The sequence below is a fragment of the Pristiophorus japonicus genome, chromosome 20, assembly GCF_044704955.1.
Source record: "Pristiophorus japonicus isolate sPriJap1 chromosome 20, sPriJap1.hap1, whole genome shotgun sequence".
Classification (NCBI taxonomy): Eukaryota; Metazoa; Chordata; class Chondrichthyes; family Pristiophoridae; genus Pristiophorus; species Pristiophorus japonicus.
In genome coordinates this window covers 20,873,381-20,895,676 of record NC_091996.1, presented here as the reverse complement: position 1 = coordinate 20,895,676, position 22,296 = coordinate 20,873,381, and the positions used below count along the sequence as shown (strand labels likewise).

The following is a 22,296-nucleotide window of genomic DNA, read 5'->3' as shown; positions in this document are numbered from 1 at the left end:
GAACAACCTGAGGAAAGGGCAATCCCAACAGACAGCCCAGACGAGACACCAACAATCATACTGAACGAAACAGACAGCCCAGGCGAGATCCCAGCAATCACACCGAAAGAAAAACAGGCACCAAGGCAAACAACTGAACCACAACTAAGACGCTCCACGCGAGAACGTAGACCACCTGAGAGACTGAACTATAAAGACAATAAGACCTTGGGGGAGGGTGATGTCATGTATCTCACACTACTGTACATAACTGTATCTTACCATGCTGTACATGACTAACTAGAGATGACCTGTAACCACAAGCTTACCTTACCACCAGGGGTGCACTTGCAGGAGACACAGGATACCTGTCCCAGACAGGTATATAAGCACAGGTCTCAGGCAAGTGAGGCATTCGAGAGCTGTGTAATAAAGGTGACCTTGACTTCAGCATGTGCCTCGTGTGAGTCTGCACTGCAGGGACAGGACTTTACAAAACCTACATTACTTTATGCACGGTACGGCCGAAATTTCTTTGTTCTGCGAAATCTGCTTGGTTTTGTCGCTGGTGTACATAAATGTCTGGGCTATTGTTATGGCTTTGCTCAGATTCAGAGTTTCTACAGTCAACAGTTTGCGAAGGATTGTCTCATATCCGATGCCCAGTACAAAAAAGTCTCTGAGCATTTGTTCTAGGAATCCCTCAAATTCACAATGTCCTGCGAGGCGCCTTAGTTCGGTGACATAGCTCGCCACTTGCTGGCCCTCTGATCGTTGACACGTGTAGAACCGATATCTCGCCATCAAAACGCTTTCCTTAGGATTTAGGTGCTCCCGGAGCAGCATGCACAATTCTTCGTAGGATTTCTCTGTGGTTTTGCCAGGGCCAGGAGATTCTTCATGAGGCCATAGGTTGTTGCCCCACAGACAGTTAGGAGGATCGCCCTTCATTTGGTGGCGTTCTCGTCCCCTTCCAGCTCGTTGGCCACATTGGTTGAGTCTCTCCATGAAGGCCTCTCAATCGTCCCCTTCTGAGAACTTCTCCAGGATGCTGACTGTTCTTTGCATTTTTGCGCGGTTGTTCGTTACCTCTTCACCAATTGTTACACTCATAATAAATGGTGAGACTGAGTACTGTGTGTAATGAGCAAGTGTGACCTTCGCTCCTTTATTACGATTCCAGAGTGCAGGTACCTCGTGGGTGGCCTGCTTATATACTGTGTTCTAAAGGGATGCTGGGATCCCTTGGGACTCCAATAGGTGGGCCCTCTGGTGGTCAGGTGTGATGCAGGTTATAAAGGGTTAAATACATAACACTTAAACTGTATCTTCTCTATTTTGCTTAACAGCGGTAACATTAGCAATTTACTTGGGATTAGATGGAATCTTGAAGTCAGGTGCTGAGACTATTCCAGTGACATCTTCGTATTCAATATAGTCCACTTTTACTCCTTCTGGATCCTTATTTAAAGAACAAACACAATTGTTTTATTTTCATTTTACTTTAAGATTCAGATGATTTTCCATAAAATGCTTTATAAGAGGCAACTTTATAATAAAGTGTTTATAAAGTAAAGCAGAGTTTCAAAATATCCTGGTACAGCAACATTCTTCCCACCAGGCCACCCTTTCCGCAATGATGCTTCAAATTAGCAGCTTTACACTTACTTTTATGTCAGATATATGCTGCTCTTATGTTACATTTTGGTATAAGATTCAAATTTTACAATCATAAATATTTAACTGAACACCAATTCTGTAGCTATTCTCTAAATTTAAAGAACTCACCTTAAAAGTAACGGCAACTGGTCTTTTGGCGGGTTTGAGATCTTCATTCAGAGAATAAATTCGAAATTTCACTACAGATAAAAAGACCAGAAAAATATTAAAATAAAAACAAACGAATATAATGAGATTGCACTGTTCAAGTTTAACTATTGCTGTATAGTATGAAATCTTCTCTGGTTCCACTGCCAAGATTCTTCACTCTCTTTCTTGTGCTCATCCTAAGGTCTCTGCAGTGAGTAGGAACCATGTGCTAGAACCTCCACTTTTTTTGCCTGCTTAACGCCCACTTAACGCCCAGTTTACCATTGAAATGACGTATAATGCCCATATATCGCCCATTTTGGCACAAAATGGAAACTGGCGGGCATTTTTCGGAAACTTATTGCCGAGCGTTACCATGTGCTTAACACCAAGAATAAATATTACTGCCCGCCCACTTTTTTGGGGCGGAATCAACAGGTTGGGCGCTTTTAACCCCCATAATATCGCCTAGGGTTACTTTCTGCATGGAATTAACGCTGAGATTCAATATTATCGCCCGGCGACTGTTTTTTTGTCGTAAGGAGCACATTCACCCAAACTAGCGACCATGGAGATCGCCCATCGTCAATTTCACCACCTCGCACACACTTCGCCCACAATATCGCTCGCTCAAAAAACCGTCCACAAAAAGTGGAACTAACTGGGATGAATCACAGCGTTATGGACGCCATGTTGTAGATCATATGTCGCGTCCTTTAAAAAGCTGCTGTGCGTCAACCTCGACGGAGTTCGGATGTACTCTGCAAGTCGTTGGAGTTGATGTGAACATCTCTAAAAACATCTTGACCACACTGTGACCGATTGGCATTGAAGAGGTGTGTTCGTCGGGACATTCCTTGTTTGTGTGCAATCGGTGGAAAACAGAGAACTGCTGCAATGGGGCCCGTCCTTTCTCACCCTCTCTTGGTGACCAAATACATGCAGCAGACTCGACATTGCTGAAGGAACGCTGCACTGCATTATGTGCCCAATGAATGAAGTGACAGACAAATGAGGAGGACCAGACGTTACACCCCCCTCAAGTACAAGGAGAAGCATTCTTACCTCGACTTGCCCGACACCACTTGCCTTTGGAGACTGCGCTTCCACAAAGAGGTTATCACTGAGGTATGCCAGCTGATAAGGGCAAATCTGCAGCCTGCCAGCACCATCAGAACTGCACTGTCTGTCGAGGTCAAAGTCACCGCGGCACTGTCGTTCTATGCCTCGGGTTCTTTTCAGGCCACAGCTGGCGACATTTGTGGACTTTCTCAGCATGCCACACATTGCTGCATTAGACAGGTCACTGAAGCCCTGTACACACGCAGGAGGGACTTGATCAGCTTCCCTATGACCAGGGAGGCACAGAGTGAAAGGACTCTAGGTTTCTCTAGAATTGCAAACTTCCCTAAGGTGCATGGAGCAATAGACTGTACGCACATCACGATGCGGGCACCTTTTCAGGATGCTGAGGGTTTCAGGAACCGCAAGGGATTCCACTCCCTGAATGTCCAGCTGGTTGTTGACCACCAGCAAATTATACTGGCTGTGAATGCTCAATTTCCGGGCAGCATCCATGATGCGCACATCCTGCGTGAGAGCACTGTATCTGCCTTTTTTTAATAATGAGCCACAAGGTCAATGCTGGATGTTTGGGGACAAAGTCACCTGGCTGATGACCCCCCCTGCATGACACCCACATTGAGGCCGAGAGGCGATACAACGAGAGCCACAGAGCAACTCGCAATATCGTTGAGAAAACCATTGGAGTGCTGAAGCAGTTCTTCAGATGCCTGGACCACTCAGGAGGCGACCTCCAATACCACCCTGAGCAGGTAGCTCAATTCGTGGTGGTGTGCTCCATGCTGCACAACTTGGCTATCAGGAGGGGACAAGAATTGCCTGATGAGCCTGACAGTTCACCTCACCAGAGAGACGAAGAGGAGGACGAGGAAGCAGACGCTGACATCGGGCCAGACAATCAGGCTGATGCTGAAGCTGTGCCCCCACCCCCCTGTAGACCCATGAAAGGGCCCATGGTGGTATAATAGCTGCAAAGGTCTTACGTCAGGAGCTCATCAATGATTGCTTTGCCTGAAAGAATGTTGGTGTTATTTACAAGGCTGACACACCGTTGGGTGTGCAGGTCATACATCAATGGTGGGCATCACCTTGGTGACAGTTAAAGTTTAAGTTCATTGAAGTTAAGTGTGATTATACCCTTTGATGTTAAGGAATCACCAGCGTGAGCCATTGTGCTGCAAGGTTTTGTTAAATAAAAAACATTTAAACCGAACATTTGTCTGAAATCATCAGTATTTCTGTAAACACCAACCCTTCCCCTCCCCGCCCCCCCCCCCCCCCCGGCGCTTCTCCTCCCCACCTCGACCTCTTCCCCTTCCCCTCCTGACTCCAAGCCATCTGGTCGAGGAGGTCCTCAGGTGATGCTTCTTTGCGGGGGAGGGGGGGGACACGGCCGAAGCGCTGCTTGGATGGGTACGGGAGAGAACGGTCCCGAGGTGGGAGCGTGCTCCGAGCTATATGCAAGATGTTGCTGCTGGCTCTCGTGTGGTTGGCAATGGGGGTGCGTCACCTTGGGGTGCGGTGCAGTGCTCCGGGACCACTGGGAGCCCTCTACCACCAGTGTTCCTGGCTACCAGCTCCAGGGCCTTTTCCAGCCTTTCCATGTTATATCTTATTTGTTGGACAAAAACTCGGTGCCAACTATGTTCTTGGTGCTTAGTGAGCTTTTTGCTGCTGGTAAATCTCCGTCGTTCCTCCCACAACAGCCAAACGAGCACACACCACAGCCACATAACGCTTTCAGTCCCTCTGAGCTCCCTCTCTCTCTGTCTCCTCTTCTGCGCATGTCATGGTGACCCTTGACCTCCAGAATCATGGGAATGGAGCGTTGCCATGCCGTTGCTAAGGGCGGCCACACTTTATGGCAGAAGGTCAGAAAAATTTAACGCGACCGCCCATTTGATATCGTTCGCGGTAACGCCCATTTTCAAAAATGTAAACTAGGTGTTTTGTGAATGGGCGAGAAGCCGGCGATCTGAAAACCCTTTTTTAACGCCCACGCCGGAAATAATGCCCATTTTTGGGCGCTAAGCTCAAAAGTGGAAATTCTAGCCCCATGACCTCAAGACTACAAGACCGGTGATTATACTAGCATTGCACCCAGCGGTGCCCTTCTACATTGACCCCACTTAATGTTGGGTGCCTGTGCCACTACGGGCACATCGCTGGCGCCTGCCTGCCTCATGCCGCTGGAAAACCTAGCGCCTGCACATCACCTTTTCTCTAGGGGTCAGACTGTTTCCCTGGCCTGTAACCCCCACCTCGCCTCTACCTGCCCCCCTACTGTGCCTCCACCCTCCCGGTGAAGCCCACTTGTATCCATCTGAAATCAACAGAATGAAAATCAGGCAGGCTGTATAAAGGGTGCGCGATCCATCCCAGTAGACTATTGCCCAGGCAACGAAAACGAAAAACTGCCTCCCAGATCTTATGGGCAGGAATTGACTGTTGAATATGAATATAACTAAGCAAAGCGAGAGGTTCAACTGTAAGGATTAGTGTTAGAAATAGCCACGTTTAAGGCTATCTCTGGTTACTTTAATAATCAGGATCGACTGTAAACCAATCTGGTGGGTATATTAAGTTTAATCAGAGTTTAAGACAGAATATAACACATTAGTTATACAGCAAAAACATACGACTGTGATAAATAGTTGATAGCGATCCGATTGGACAAATGGCTGCCGCATGTGAGCTGTTCTCTGACCTGCAGCCTCCTTCTCTTTGGCAAGAACTTCCTTCGGTAAAGCATGGGGATCGCTCAAAGAGCATTCAACCAGTCCAACTTCTGTTTCGCTCTCGCTTCACACTGTTTGCGAGGACAAACTCAAGGAAGCTATTTTTATTCTCTTTTTAGGGGTGGGCCTGACATGGAATATTGACAAGACCTTTTGACCTATGGAGGTTTCCCTAAAACTTGCTATCCAATGCCGTTTCGATTCTGAATCAAGAATCCTCCATAAAGATTTTGGTCACATAACTTGTTTATACTTTCCCAGGGTTTCTTCCTGTGGAAATCATTCCATCTCTCTTGTCCCTATTCTCTCGGGTACAATCCTGAAGCTCAAACCAGAAAACTGCTCGTTTCAGAGTCGTTATCTCCTTTACGATGTAGCAACTTGTTCACTTTAACTCTCACAACTTCTATCCATTCTAAAGGCTAGACTTTGCATTGTTATCCAGATCACCCAAAAATGGGCCATATTTCTGGCGTTAGTGATAATATTTTTTTTGTGATCGCCAGAATATCGACCATTTTAAAATCCGCTAGTTTCTATTTTTTTATTTGGGCGTTAGCCATAGCGATGCGAAATGGGTGTTAGCGATTTATTCCATCATGCAAGGCCGGCGTCCATAGCAACGGGCTTTTCCCGCGATTTGGGAGGTCATCTGCACGTGTGCAGAAGAGAAACAGAAAGCGACAGCGAGACAGACAGAGAGAGAGAGGAGTTGATTTGAGAAGCAGGTGTGGAGCATTTGATAGTATTTGTTAGAAATATTGCATTAGTGGCTTATTTTTGAAATGGAGAATATTGATGAAGTAATGAATGATGTAGAGGTGGAGGAGGTGGGTGAGGAGATGGACGGACGAAGGCACGCCAAGCGCTTTACCGAGGAGGCCAATGCTGCCCTGGTCGCTGAGGTGGAAAATCGTTGGGCCCAATTGACCCGGGGTGTTCATGGGAAACCAACCCCCAGGGTGTACCAAAGAATCTGGTATGAGATCGCCAAAGAGGTGTCTTCGACAACGCATGAGGTGAAAGAGCCTAACCAGTGCCGCAAGCGCTGGAACGACCTCGTTGGTTCCGGCAAACTATTACATTTATTAAATAAATTGTAATGATGCAATGATTAATTCAAATGTAGATCTACTGGATTGTAGTTAGGCTGGTAATCTTGGTGTCATGCGATGTTTCCTAACCTCAATCTTATTAACGTTATTCTCAGACCATAGATATAACCATGCATTCAATTGCATATCAAGTGTATTAGTATATAACGATAACGTTAATGATGAATAGCATGGGCGATGACTAATTGGGGATTGTCTATGTGTTGTGCTGTGTTGTGTAATAGTAATAATAATCTGATATCTGTCAGTAATCTGATATCTGTCATATCTGTTATAGTACCTAGGCAATGATCTTGTGCCATGCTCTTGTCACCCTTGCAGAAGAAACTTTCGAAGAATAGGGCGGAACAGAGGCATACTGGGGGAGGACCGGCAAATCTAATTGACGGACCTTGAGGGCCGGGCGTTGGCCTTAGTGGGGGTCCACAATCGGTCGGCCACCCCTGGTGGTGCTGAACCTGTTCTTGTGCCATGTGAGTAATGTACAAACCATTGTGGATTTAAAGTAATTTAATGCCATTTCAGTACAACATATGATTGATGTAATGTTATGTAATTAATGGTGGGATCATGAAATATCATTGTATTGTATGCAGATTCTGTACTATCATGATAATTATATGCGACGTCTGTCATTGATATTTATATTTATAGCAGTATTGTTGTTCCTCGTAGATATGCCTGCGTAGCGTAAGCATTCTCATGTGACTCTAGTATCCCCTTCTCTTCTACTACCTAATTTATGTTTTCTAGGTCACCAGGCCTCACAGGCTCTCCAGGTGTCCCAGGCTTGTCAGCCTTCGCAGGCTCCTCAGGTTCTCATAGTTCTGCAGGTTCCCCCAGTTGTCTCTGGAGGCAAGGAGGCAAGAGTCTCTCCTGTCCTTTTACAGGTGCTCCTATCCACCGAGGATAGTGCGGAGGTGGAGGAGGAGCCTGCAGGGATGTCATCGTGCGTTCCTATGGCCACGTCCTCATCCACCGAGGAAGCAGCGGGGCTAAGCTCCTTGCAGCAGGGCACCCCGAGTGGTTCCATGCCTGTGTCGACCCTGCGGAGGTTGGTTCGGTGAGGTCGCACTGCTCCGAGACCAGCAGATGTAAGTATGGACATGGTGGAACTGTCCAGGACAAACGTCGACATAGGCCGAGAGCTCCTCCAGGCAATGGGCGGGTTAACTGGCCACGTTGCCGCTCTGACCGCGATAGCCTCACAGGCGATGTCGCGGATGGTAGCGGTGATGGAGAGAATAGCTGAGTCCATGGATGCCAGATGGCAACCAGTGGTCCCGAAATACGGCACTGCACCCCAAGGTGCCGAACCGCCATTGCCACCGACACATGCGAGTCAGGAGGAAGCTCTTGCTTCTGACTCTGAGGACGTTTCTTTAACATCCTCTCCATCTCCAGCCCCATCTTTGAATCTGCCGTCACGCTCCACACAACAGCAGCGCTCGAGGTGCCCAGCTACAAGGCGGCTTGGAGATTGTACAAGGGGAAGAGGTGGGGTAAAGGAAAGGAGAGGCGTGGCAGCAGGTAGGGAGGGTGGAGATTATTATTATTGTTGTTAAAAAATTTGTGGACGGGTGGGTGGCAGGGTGTTTGTTATATTTATAATTATTTTTTAAAGTATATTGTTGTTTTTATTATTGTTGTTATTTGTCATTTTAAAAATTTTCACTGTTGGGGTGGGTGTGGGAGGTACATGGATGTTTGTTGTAAAAAACATTTGTTTAAAAATTTTCTATGCATTCATTTTTTTCAATTTAACTTAACATTGTTGTGCAGTGTCTCCCAATAGCAGCAACGTTAAGTTTGCAAACACTGGCGAGGCCAGGCCAGGAAAGGCAAAGATGAAACTTAACGTAACACAACTGTAACTGTAACTGTCACCAACGTAACGCAAAGCGATCATTTATGAGCTGCTGATGCAACAGTCTTGCAGCTGCATAACTACCATGGGGCTTTTTCTGCGGTCTAGGGTGGGGTGGAGGCATGGTTTCAATGCCAGGCTGATTGTCCTCTTTGTCCACCCCCTCCTCGTCCTCTTCGCCTCTCCTCTCTCCTGAGGTGGACCGGCAGCCCCATCTGGCAATTCTTGTCCCCTCCTGTTCAACATGCAGCACACCACAATGAACTGAGTGACCTGCTCAGGGTGGTATTGTAAGTCGCCTCCTGAGTGGTTCAGGCATCTGAAGGGCTGTTTAAGCACTCCTATTGTCTTTTTGACGATATTGCATATAGCTATGTGGCTTTCGTTGTAGCGCTTCTCGGCTTCTGTCTGGGTCTTACACAGGGGAGTTATCAGCCAGCTAGCAAGGCCATATCCTTTATCCCCCAGCATCCATCCGTGATCTTGTGGCTGATTCTTAAACAGGTCTGAGACAGTGCTCTCATGCAAGATGTGCGCATCATGGTACCTCCCCAGAAAATTTGCATTTACTGCCATGATTATTTGCTTGTGGTCGACAGCAAGTTGCACATTCAATGAGTGGAATCCCTTTTGGTTCCGAAACCTCTGCATCCTGAAAAGATGCTTGCAGGGCAATCTGCGTACAGTCTACTGCTCACTGCACCTTGGGGAAGTTTGCTATTCTCAAGAAACCCAAAGGCCTCTCAGTCTGTGCCTCCCTGGCCATAGGGAAGCTTATAAAGTCCATCCTACGTGCATAAAGGGCTTCAGTCACCTGTCGAATGCAGCAATGTGTGGCGTGCTGAGAGGTACCACAAATGTCGCCAGCTGAGGCCTGAAAGGAGCCCGATGCGTAGAAGGAAAGTGTTGCAGTAACCTTGACCTCAACGGACAGTGCGATCCTGATGTGCTGTTAGGCTGCAGATCTCCCTTAATGAGCTGGCGTATCCCACTGAAGCGCAGCCTCCTAAGGAATATGTTATTGGACAAGTCCAAGAATGACCACTTATCCCTGTAAGGTCTCCTCCTCCTCAACAGTCTGCCACCTCTTTGATTGGGCACATAATGCTCTTCAATGAACCTTCTCCCATCGCTAGTCTGCAGCATGTGAGTAGTCATCAATACTGGCTGAGAAATTACTATTACTAAATGCCCTATTTATATAGAAACATAGAAACATAGAAAATAGGTGCAGGAGCAGGCCATTCAGCCCTTCCAGCCTGCACCGCCATTCAACGAGTTCATGGCTGAACATGAAACTTCAGTACCCCCTTCCTGCTTTCACGCCATACCCCTTGATCCCCCGAGTAGTAAGGACTTCATCTAACTCCCTTTTGAATATATTTAGTGAATTGGCCTCAACTACTTTCTGTGGTAGAGAATTCCACAGGTTCACCACTCTCTGGGTGAAGAAGTTTCTCCTTATCTCGGTCCTAAATGGCTTACCCCTTATCCTTAGACTGTGACCCCTGGTTCTGGACTTCCCCAACATTGGGAACATTCTTCCTGCATCCAACCTGTCCAAACCCGTCAGAATTTTAAACGCTTCTATGAGGTCCCCTCTCACTCTTCTGAACTCCAGTGAATACAAGCCCAGTTGATCCAGTCTTTCTTGATAGGTCAGTCCCACCATCCCGGGAATCAGTCTGGTGAATCTTCGCTGCACTCCCTCAATAGCAAGAATGTCCTTCCTCAAGTTAGGAGACCAAAACTGTACACAATACTCCAGGTGTGGCCTCATCAAGGCCCTGTACAACTGTAGCAACACCTCCCTGCCCCTGTACTCAAATCCCCTCGCTATGAAGGCCAACATGCCATTTGCTTTCTTAACCGCCTGCTGTACCTGCATGCCAACCTTCAATGACTGATGTACCATGACACCCAGGTCTCGTTGCACCTTCCCTTTTCCTAATCTGTCACCATTCAGATAATAGTCTGTCTCTCTGTTTTTACCACCAAAGTGGATAACCTCACATTTATCCACATTATACTTCATCTGCCACGCATTTGCCCACTCACCTAACCTATCCAAGTCACTCTGTAGCCTCATAGCATCCTCCTCGCAGCTCACACTGCCACCCAACTTAGTGTCATCCGCAAATTTGGAGATACTACATTTAATCCCCTCGTCTAAATCATTAATGTACAATGTAAACAGCTGGGGCCCCAGCACAGAACCCTGCGGTACCCCACTAGTCACTGCCTGCCATTCCGAAAAGTACCCATTTACTCCTACTCTTTGCTTCCTGTCTGACAACCAGTTCTCAATCCACGTCAGCACACTACCCCCAATCCCATGTGCTTTAACTTTGCACAATAATCTCCTGTGTGGGACCTTGTCGAAAGCCTTCTGAAAGTCCAAATATACCACATCAACTGGTACTCCTTTGTCCACTTTATTGGAAACATCCTCAAAAAATTCCAGAAGATTTGTCAAGCATGATCTCCCTTTCACAAATCCATGCTGACTTGGACCTATCATGTCACCATTTTCCAAATGCGCTGCTATGACATCCTTAATAATTGATTCCATCATTTTACCCACTACTGAGGTCAGGCTGACCGGTCTATAATTCCCTGCTTTCTCTCTCCCTCCTTTTTTAAAAAGTGGGGTTACATTGGCTACCCTCCACTCCATAGGAACTGATCCAGAGTCAATGGAATGTTGGAAAATGACTGTCAATGCATCCGCTATTTCCAAGGCCACCTCCTTAAGTACTCTGGGATGCAGTCCATCAGGCCCTGGGGATTTATCGGCCTTCAATCCCATCAATTTCCCCAACACAATTTCCCGACTAATAAAGATTTCCCTCAGTTCCTCCTTCTTACTCGACCCTCTGACCACTTTTATATCCTGAAGGTTGTTTGTGTCCTCCTTAGTGAATACTGAACCAAAGTACTTGTTCAATTGGTCTGCCATTTCTTTGTATTGAAAATTATTAAATTGTCCTCTAAAAACTCAATAAAAAATCAAAATTCACCACAATAAGATTAGATGTTAGTCAAGAGATTTTAAAACCACCTTAAAAGCTCCCATGAACTTGAAGCAGACTTTTATGAAGAGTCCTCCGAATTACAAAATGGTGTCCATACCGCTGGGTTAAGGTCAGATGAGTGCAGCTTTTTTTGAGCGTCTTTTTGGGCGAGCGATCATTTGGACGGTATATGGGTGAGATGCCGAAAGTAACGCTCGCCGATATTCCGGGAGGTATTTGGGCCTTAGTTTCCATTATAAACAGTCTTCAGGGTGGTGCATTACTGATGACATCATAATTTTAAAAAAAATTATGGGTGGACGGTTCAGCTATTTCTCGCCATTAACTGCATGCCAAAAGTTACGGCGGCGATAATTGGGCGTTATTTTCCATTTTTAATCAAATATGGGTGTTAAACTAAATCTTAGCAGTTAAATGGGTGGTAACTGGATGGTAGCTGGGTGAACCCGATGGAAAGTCTAGTCCTAAGTCTTTCTATAACAAATTGTCTTAAACAAAGTTGAAGTCTTAACTTGAAAACAACAGATAAAGATTGTCATAGTGCAGAATGCTATAACATCTCAGCAGGGTACCAAAACATTAGCATTCCTAAGCATCTAATACTAGCCTGAGGAGACGTTTCATCTCCAGTTCAAAACAACGATTTAAAGGCAGCATTCTTCATTCTTCATGTCAGTTTTATACATTTTGAACCCCTGATTTCTAACGTTAGGAGCAGGCCATATGGTCCTCGAGCCTGCTCCACCATTCAATAAGATTATGGCTGATCTTCGATCTCAAATCCGCTTTCCTGCCCAATCTCCATATCCCTTGATTACCTGTATAATGTAAAATTTGTCTGGCTGAGGGGAGAATCTTGCAGAAGAAAAATTAAGATTAAGACTGGTACCTGACTGATCAGGAGTGTAAACAGGTTTGTCAGTCTGGACGAAGAGTAATCCATTGTGGTAAGACACTGGCACTATTTCCTCTTTAGTAAAATCTTGAGAAAGTACTCTTAAGTACACAGATTGTTTTTCACCTTTCTTTCTAGGTAAATCTTTTGGCGAGATCTGTTTTTTTTAAAAAAAAAGAGGATTTATTTTTGTAGGTATACAATTATTTCTACCGATTATTATTATTACAACCATTATCCAAATCTTTAGGGACCGATTGCGGTTGGTGGCTTCCCACGTGCGGATGCCTCCGACCTGCAAAAAATCTAGGAATTTACATGAGGTTTGTTGATTCGTGCTGCTGGGCCTGTCCGGTAACCCACGGGTAGAGGCCCACCTATCGCAGGGGCACACGTGGTTCACAAGTGCCCCAGGGATCACGTGGGCTTGCCCAACCAATAAAAGAAGGGAATCCCCATTCATACTTATAGGGAGTTTTCAGAACTCCCCATAAGTATGAATGTGGATCACAAAATACACAAACACATGAAATAAATATATATTTTTAATTACATATTTAAGATTAATTAAAATGCGATTTAATTAAATATTTTAAGCAATAATTTAAGTTTCGGAAAAAAAATGATGGGGTGGAAATTCAGTATCGTCCACTTTGAGGTGGTAACCCTGCCTGATCAGTAATTTTACCGCCTGACGGTAATTACCGCCACCTACCTCGAAATTCAGTTTTACCATATAAAGAGGGAATTGGAGTGGTAAATCAGGCGTTACATGCAACTCTTGAAGCGCCAAAATGGCGGTAAGTGGGGCGGTAAGATCAGAGCGGTATTCTGCATTTGTAGCTGTGCAATAGACATATTGGCACCATCTGGATTCGGTTGAGGCAGTTATATGATGCGGCACTGCCTCATGCTTATCATCGCTGCCTGTGCATTCTTTCTCGAAGGGCGAAAATGGCAGAGGCGAGAGGTCGTCAGCCTGTGCACCAGTTCTCCGACGCTGTCGTGGAGGCACTCCTTGACACAGTGGAGAGGTGACGGGAATTGGTGCGATCAGATACTGGCAGGAGGCCACAGCCACAGACCATTCGCTGTTTATCGAGGGAGGTGGCACAGCACGTGTCAGCAAGGAACACGGTGCCCAGGACTGCCACGCAGTGTAGAAAAAGGTTTAACGACTTGACGAGTATCTTTTACATTAACCTTGCTCTAAGCACAATGTATTGTGTGCGCAGCCTCTCCTCAATCAGTATGTGTAGGACCTCATGTTCTTCGTCGGTGAGCACAGTTCACATTTGCAGCCTCAGCCACACCCTGGGTCTGCAACCGCTGTTGAGAACCAACCCCTCATCTTGTTACCTTCTCAGTCTTGGGATGTGTGAGGAAGATGGTAGTCTTACCTTAACTCTTATGTGCTGGCCCCCAAATCCGAGCATTGCCATGCCAAGTGTGCGCAGATATTCCAAGTGACATCGACATCTGAAGACTACCATAACATCCAGTCAACTATGCAAGGCACTTCGGACAGACAGAATAAAAGCACACTAACTCAAAGATGTTCCATTTCTTCTTGCAGACCAAGCTAGCACATAACCGCCGTGAGCAAATGCTGACTGGAGATGGTGACCCTGACCTCCAGGACCTCAGCGAGGTGGAGGAACGCATGTCCACCCTCATGGGTGGTGGATGAGGCCGAGCCCCCTGGGGACAGTGACGGTATGTTGAGGGCCTTTGCATCTGCTATCACACCACTTAGCCCTGACACCACTATCCTTCCCACTTTCCACGAAACTGGCATTTCTGAACGCCTTTTCCATTCCTGGTGCCCTCCCCTGCATGTGACCACTCTTCTCTGGCTTTATGCTTTCAGATAATGAACCAGAGGCCCAGGAGCCTGTCCATGAGCTGTCCAGTGCCGGCGAGGGTGGAGACGAAGAGGAGGCGGAGGGCACCTCTCTCCCAGTCACTCAGGAGCCAGCGGCTTCAGCGAGTGGGGACACCACCTCAGTGGATGAGGTCATGGTCGGGGACTTGGAGGTGGGTGATGCTCTGGGACCCAGTGGCCTGCAGCAATGCCAAGGGGGAAGGGGAACTCGGGGGCCAGCTCCCTGGAGGGAGTGCATGCCTGAGTGATGCTCAGCAGCACTCTGATGAGGACCCTGAGCTGGAGGTTTTCGCAAGACAATCATTGCAGATGCACAGCGATCAGTTGGGTACATTGGCAAAGGTGCCCATGAGCCTCGATGCACTTGCTGTGAGGATGGAGGAGATCTCCTCAACCTTTGCACTTGCATCTCAGCAGCCCTTCGAGCCCATCCTTGGTAGATACCAATGGATGTTGGAAGCCACAAGTGATCATGGGGTCCCAGGCATGATGGCGCATGCCATGGCTGAAGTGGCAGTAACCATTGAAACCAGGCCGAAACCACACCAAGCCTGCATTCTGCCATGTTGTCAGTGCATGGTGGCATCAATGCGCTGTCTGCTCTGTTGCAGACTCACTCTGCTCTGATGCAAAGTCAAATTGATGCCATGCAAGCACTGACTGCTGCCGTCGTAGTCTGGGTCCCCATCAATCCAATTGGGAGCTAACGGTGCCGGACCAGTCCTGCAATCTGCGCCCCAACAGATTGCTTCGGATGACAGCATGTCGGTTGAGATGGAACGTGATGTCCTCTCTCAGGAGGATGTCATTCCGGCTCGCATCACTGCCACTTTGCCTTTGCACCTGCCACTATCTGTAACCCATCCAGCTGATTCTGAGGTGGTGCCGTCCACAGCTGAGTCTTCCAGAGCCCAAGCTGGTTCAAAATGTCCTGCTAGGTCATCAGTAGTCTCTGCAGCACCGACAGAGCAACTTCCAACTCGCCTTGCTGCAGCCATTGAGGAGCAGAGCAGGCATGGAAGGGGGGTAAAGGGAAGGGGTGTGAAATATCTGTGGAAGTCCCACTAAGGACTGATAGCATCATGGTCATAATTGTTGACCTTATTGGAATATTAAAGCATGTATATAGCTGTACTTGCCTCTGGGTGACTATGTTAGAAACATAGAAAATAGGTGCAGGAGTAGGCCATTCGGCCCTTCGAGCCTGCACCACCATTCGATAAGATCATGGCTGATCATTTCCTCAGTACCCCTTTCCTGCTTTCTCTCCATACCCCTTGATCCCTTTAGCCGTAAGGGCCATATCTAACTCCCTCTTGAATATATCCAATGAACTGGCATCAACAACTCTCTGCGGCAGGGAATTCCACAGGTTAACAACTCTCTGAGTGAAGAAGTTTCTCCTCATCTCAGTCCTAAATGGCCTACCCCTTATCCTAAGACTGTGTCCCCTGGTTCTGCACTTCCCCAACATTGGGAACAATCTACCCGCATCTAACCTGACCCGTCCCGTCAGAATCATGCATGTTTCTATGAGATCCCCTCTCATCCTTCTAAACTCCAGTGAACAAAGGCCCAGTTGATCCAGTCTCTCCTCATATGTTAGTCCGGCCACCCCAGGAATCAATCTGGTGAACCTTCGCTGCACTCCCTCAAAAGCAAGAACGTCCTTCCTCAAATTAGGAAACCAAAATTGAACACAATATTCCAGGTGAGGCCTCACCAGGGCCCTGTACAACTGCAGTAAGTCCTCCCTGCTCCTATACTCAAATCCCCTAGCTATGAAGGCCAACATACCATTTGCCTTCTTTACCACCTGCTGCACCTGTATGCCAACTTTCAATGGCTGATGAGCCATGACATCCAGGTCTCGTTGCACCTCCCCTTTTCCTAATCTGCCACCATTCAGATAATATTCTGTCTTCCCATTTTTGCCCCCAAAGTGGATAACCTCACATTTATCCACATTATACTGCATCTGCCATGCATTTGCCCACTCACCTAACCTGTCTAAGTCACTCTGCAGCCTCTTAGCATCCCCCTCACAGCTCACTACCACCCAGTTTAGTGTCATCTGCAAACTTGGAGATATTACACTCAATTCCTTCATGCAAATCATTGATATATATTATAAAGAGCTGGGGTCCCAGCACTGAGCCCTGCAGCACTCTACTAGTCACTGCCTGCCATTCTGAAAAGGACCCATTTATCCCAACTCTCTGCTTCCTGTCTGCCAACCAGTTCTCTGTCCAAGTCAGATATTGCCCCCAATACCATGTGCTTTGATTTTGCACACCAATCTCTTGTGTGGGACCTTGTCAAAAGCCTTTTGAAAGTCCAAATGCACCACATCCACTGGTTCTCCCTTGTCCACTCTACTAGTTACATCCTCAAAAAATTCCAGAAGATTTGTCAAGCATGGTCTATAATTACCCGCTTTCTCTCTCCCTCCCTTTTTAAAAAGTCGTGTTACATTAGCTACCCTCCAGTCCATAGGAACCGATCTAGAGTCGATAGATTGTTGGAAAATGATCACCAATGCATCCACTATTTCTGGGACCACTTCCTTAAGTACTCTGGGATGCAGACTATCAGGCCCCAGGGATTTATCGGCCTTCAATCCCATCAATTTCCCAACACAATTTCCTGCCTAATAAGGATATCCTTCAGTTCCTCCTTCTCACTAGACCTTCGGTCCCCTAGTACATTCAGAAGGTTATTTGTGTCTTCCTTCGTGAAGACGGAACCAAAGTATTTGTTCAATTGGTCTGCCATTTCTTTGCTCCCCATTATAAATTCACCTGGCTCCGACTGCAAGGGACCTATGTTTGTCTTCACTAATCTTTTTCTCTTCACATATCTATAGAAGTTTTTGCAGTCAGTTTTTATGTTCCTGGCAAGCTTCTTCTCGAACTCTATTTTCCCCCTCTTAATTAAACCCTTTGTCCTCCTCTGCTGAATTCTAAATTTCTCCCAGTCCTCAGGTTTGCTGCTTTTTCTGGACAATTTATATGCCTCTTCCTTAGATTTAACACTATCTTTAATTTCCCTTGTTAGCCACGGTTGAGCCACCTTCCCCATATTATTTTTACTCCAGACAGGGATGTACAATTGCTGAAGTTCATCCATGTGATCTTTACATGTTTGCCATTGCCTATCCACTCTCAACCCTTTAAGTATCACTTGCCAGTCTACTCGAGCCAATTCACGCCTCAAACCATCGAAGTTATCTTTCCTTAAGTTCAGGATCCTAGTTTCTGAATTAACTGTGTCACTCTCCATCCTAATAAAGAATTCTACCATGTTATGATCACTCTTCCCCAAAGGGTCTCGCACAACAAGATTGTTAATTAGTCCTTCCTCATTACACATCATCCAGTCTAGGATGGCCAGCCTCCCTGGTTGGTTCCTCGACATATTGGTCTAGAAAACCATCCCTAATACACTCCAGGAAATCCTCCTCCATCGCATTGCTACCAGTTTGGTTAGCCCAATCAATATGTAGATTAAAGTCACCCATGATAACTGCTGTACCTTTATTGCATGCATCCCTTATTTCTTGTTTGATGCTGTCCCCAACCTTACTACTACTGCTTGGTGGTCTGTACACAACTCCCACTAGCGTTTTCTGCCCCTTGGTATTTCACATCATCCAAGCTAATGTCCTTTCTTACTATTGCATTAATTTCCTCTTTAGAACATAAGAACATAAGAATTAGGAACAGGAGTAGGCCATCTAGCCCCTCGAGCCTTCTCCGCCATTCAATAAGATCATGGCTGATCTGGCCTTGGACTCAGCTCCACTTACCCGCCCGCTCCCCGTAACCCTTAATTCCCTTATTGGTTAAAAATCTATCTATCTGTGATGCACAGTGTTATGGGTTAAGTGTCAAGCAAAGACCAGGCATTTCCTCACCAGGAAGGAAGGGCAACTAGAAGGTTAATCGTGTGTAGGCCATATGTTCTAATGCTGGTTCATAGTGACATTAGTGGAGAGCTTTTGCCCAAAGTTGGTATATGATCCAGGGTGACTAGAAAATGAGGAAAACATCAGAGGGAGTCTTGCCCTCAAATATATACATTTAAATTTTGATGCAAATGGGTCAGTCCTGGCAAAAATATGACTCTAACAACAATAAAAATACAAAGACTGTGTTTCTTATGTCTATGTTTATAGTGATTAATATTTGTTGTTAAAGATGTAGATAATGGGTGAGGATCAAGTCCAACTATTAGGTTCTCTACAGTGGATTGGTTGTAGTCGATATGGCAATATTAATTGAACTAACTCTAAATTGGAGTTTTTTTGTTGGTCAATATGCTGATAGCAGCTTGTCTGATACATGATTTGTGCAACTAATGCAACAAAATTAGTCTTAGCTTCCTCCCCAAAAAACACATTTCTCATCATCCAGTTCTGATTAATGTTATAGAAGACCTTAAATAATTACCTGTCAGTATTTTCTTAGCAGCCCTAGTGGGTCAAAATTGAAGAGTAGATTTTTACCAGAAGAGACAGTTGCTAAGAATATAAAATGCAGCCTACTGTAGGCTAGGAGTTAGACTGTTATCAGTCAATATTCATTTTGCAGTTAAATTCCAATATATGTAAATCAGCATGCACAATAATTCATATGAAGTTGTTCTCTTGCTGTCTAACAAGACTAATTCTTGACCACTATTATTAACTAGATTAGGGACAAACTACTAAAAATTATATTGGGACCTACTTTATATATTTTGTTTGTATAGATGCCAAACTGCTTCTATACTTTTGTTAGTTCACAGATTTAAGATATTAGTATCTAATCAGTACCAGCACTGTAACACCTGCCCGTTTCAAGGCTTTGTGATGAATAAATGCACTTTACAACTTTGTTAAATGTTCAATCAGATTCTGTTCTTCCTTTGACTTCTCTATACCATCGATAATATAATCTTGTTTCTCAATACGCGCCGTGGCAGCACTGCTATGTCCTCCACGTGACGAGGCTACTTTGGCTTTGTCTTGTTTATATTTTCTTTGCAATTCTGCAGCATCCTCAAAGGTCTGGGTCAAAGGTCTCCCGAGGGTTTCCGGGAGCATCAGGGTCAACAAGCCAGTCAGAAAGGACATAACTCCAACAATCAGCTGTGGTAGAAAGATCCACACTGATGAAAGGAGAACACAAAAAGGCGCCACTGTGCTTCCAACACGGACCATCATACTTCCGCTACCAACAGCCAGAGAACGTATTATAGTAGGGTACAGCTCAGCAGTGTACAGGTAAATCAGTCCAAACGCCACAGCTATGGAAAACTTTCCAATCATGCTGACAGTGATAGACAGAGCCTCAATGTCCTGAGGAATCACCATGCTGAGAATACAGTCATGCCACCAGCAATGCCACCCCGCCTCCTTTTCCTTTCTGTCTATCCTTCCTAAATGTTGAATACCCCTGGATGTTGAGTTCCCAGCCTTGGTCACCCTGGAACCATGTCTCCGTGATGCCAATTACATCATACCCGTTAACTGCTATCTGCGCAGTTAATTCGTCCATCTTATTCCGAATACTCCTCGCATTGAGGCACAGAGCCTTCAGGCTTGTCTCTCTAACACACTTTGCCCCTTTAGAATTTTGCTGTAATGTGGCCCTTTTTGCTTTTTGCCTTAGGTTTCTCTGCCCCCCACTTTTACTTTTCTTCTTTCTATATTTTGCTTCTGCCTCCATTCTACTTGCCTCTGTCTCCCTGCATAGGTTCCCATCCCCCTGCCGTATTAATTTAACTCCTCCCAACAGCACTAGCAAACACTCCCCCGAGGACATTGGTTCTGGTCCTGCCCAGGTGCACACCGTCCGCTTTGTACTGGTCCCACCTCCCCCAGAACCGGTTCCAATGTCCCAGGAATTTGAATCCCTCCCTGCTGCACCACTCCTCAAGCCACATATTCATCTGAGTTATCCTGCGATTCCTACTCTGACTAGCACGTGGCACTGGTAGCAATCCTGAGATTACTACTTTTGAGGTCCTACTTTTTAATTTAGCTCCTAGCTCCCTAAATTCGTCTTGTAGGACCTCATCCCTTTTTTTTTTACCTATATCGTTGGTACCTATATGCACCATAACAACTGGCTGTTCACCCTCCCTTTTCAGAATGCCCTGCACCTGCTCCGAGACATCCTTGACCCTTGCACCAGGGAGGCAACATACCACCCTGGAGTCTCGGTTGCAGCCGCAGGAACGTCTATCTATTCCCCTTACAATCGAATCCCCTATCACTATAGCCCTCCCACTCTTTTTCCTGCCCTCCTGTGCAGCAGAGCCATGAACTTGGCTGCTGCTGCCCTCCCCTGGTGAGTCATCCCCCTCAACAGTACCCAAAGCGGTTTATCTGTTTTGCAGGGGGATGACCTCAGTGGACCCCTACACTACCTTCCTTGCACTGCTCTTCCTGTTGGTCATCCATTCCCTATCTGGCTGTGTACCCTTTTCCTGTGGTAAGACCAACTCACTAAACGTACTCTTCACATCATTCTCAGCATCGTGCATGCTCCAGAGTGAAACCACCCGCAGCTCCAGTGCTGCAATGCGGTCCGTCAAGAGCTACAGCCAGATACACTTCCTGTACATGTAGTCGTCAGGGACACCGGAAGCGTCCCTGACTTCCCACATTGTACAGGAGGAGCATAATACATGTCCAAGCTGTCCTGCCATGACTTAACCTCTAGATAAACTTAATTTGGCAACAACAAGGCTAAAAGGTTACTTACTGATATAGAAAAGAAAAAGAAAAACTACTTACCAATCACTTACCCCCTTGGCTGTGATGTCACCTTTCAATTTCTTTCTACTTTTTTGCCTTCTCACCCTGCTGCAGCTGCACCGGTAGGCCTCTCCGATCTCCTGTTGGGCCTTTTTATAGGCCTAGGACGCTGCCCCGGACTCCCGCCTCTCCGATCTCCTGTTAGGCCTTTTTATAGGCCTCGGATGCTGCCCCGGACTCCCGCCTCCTCGATCTCCTGTTAGGCCTTTTTATAGGCCTCAGACGCTGCCCCGGACTCCTGCCTCCTCGATCTCCTGCTGGGTTTTTTATAGGCCTCGGACGCTGCCCCGGACTCCCGCCTCCTCGATCTCCTGCTGGGTTTTTTATAGGCCTCGGACGCTGCCCCGGACTCCCGCCTCCTCGACTGCAGTGGTCTTGTTTCATTCATAATTTCCTATTGATGATGGGTCTGTACTGTGCTTGTTTACGGCACACTCTTGGTGAAGTTAATAAACTTGAATTAGCGACTTTACATTATTGTGGTGTGATTATATACTCGGAGGATTGAAGGGTGGAGCGCAATGTCTTCAGCACATTGCCAGGTGAATAGGCTGGCCACTCAGTCTGTGTTGTGTCATTTACTGGAATTGCTGCGCGATGAGTCTCTGACGAGCATACCTTGCAGCGGCAATGGTCTCAGGCTGCCTCCTCCGTGGCTGATACTCCTCGTCTTCCTCATCATCGTCCTACTGAGGTGCAACTGCCATCCCTGGTGGCAATGGCTGGCCCCTCATGAGGGCCAGGTTGTGCAGCATGCAGCACACAACGGTGATCGTGGATACTCTACCAGGGGAATACTGAAATGTTCCTCCAGAGCAGTCAAGGCAGCGGAAACGCTGCTTTCGAACCTTGATAGTCTGCTCTATTATGGTCTTGGTTGTGGCATGGCTGTGGTTGTAGTGCTGCTCGGCAGGAGTGGTCGGGCTGGGGAGGGGAGTCAGCAGCCAGGTGGCTAGGCCATATCCTTTGTCGCTGAGCAGCCAGCCACGCCCTGCATGCGGTGGCTGGAACAGTTGTGCTCTCCCGCAGGATGAAGGCATCGTGGCTGCTGCCAGGATAGCGGACATTCACAGCGAGGATCATCT

At 46.6% G+C, this 22,296-nt stretch overlaps 1 protein-coding gene across 1 annotated transcript in view; it reads right to left on the bottom strand.

Moving 5' to 3' along the window:
• Positions 1–22,296, bottom strand: part of c5 (complement component 5) — a 167,211-nt gene that overhangs the window by 124,209 nt on the left and 20,706 nt on the right. Inside the window, exons 3-5 of the mRNA XM_070862594.1 lie at positions 12,516–12,678; positions 1,768–1,838; positions 1,349–1,440 (exon numbers count right to left, since the gene is read on the bottom strand). Coding sequence (XP_070718695.1) covers positions 1,349–1,440; positions 1,768–1,838; positions 12,516–12,678 — 326 coding nt within the window. The remainder of the gene's footprint in view (positions 1–1,348; positions 1,441–1,767; positions 1,839–12,515; positions 12,679–22,296) is intronic.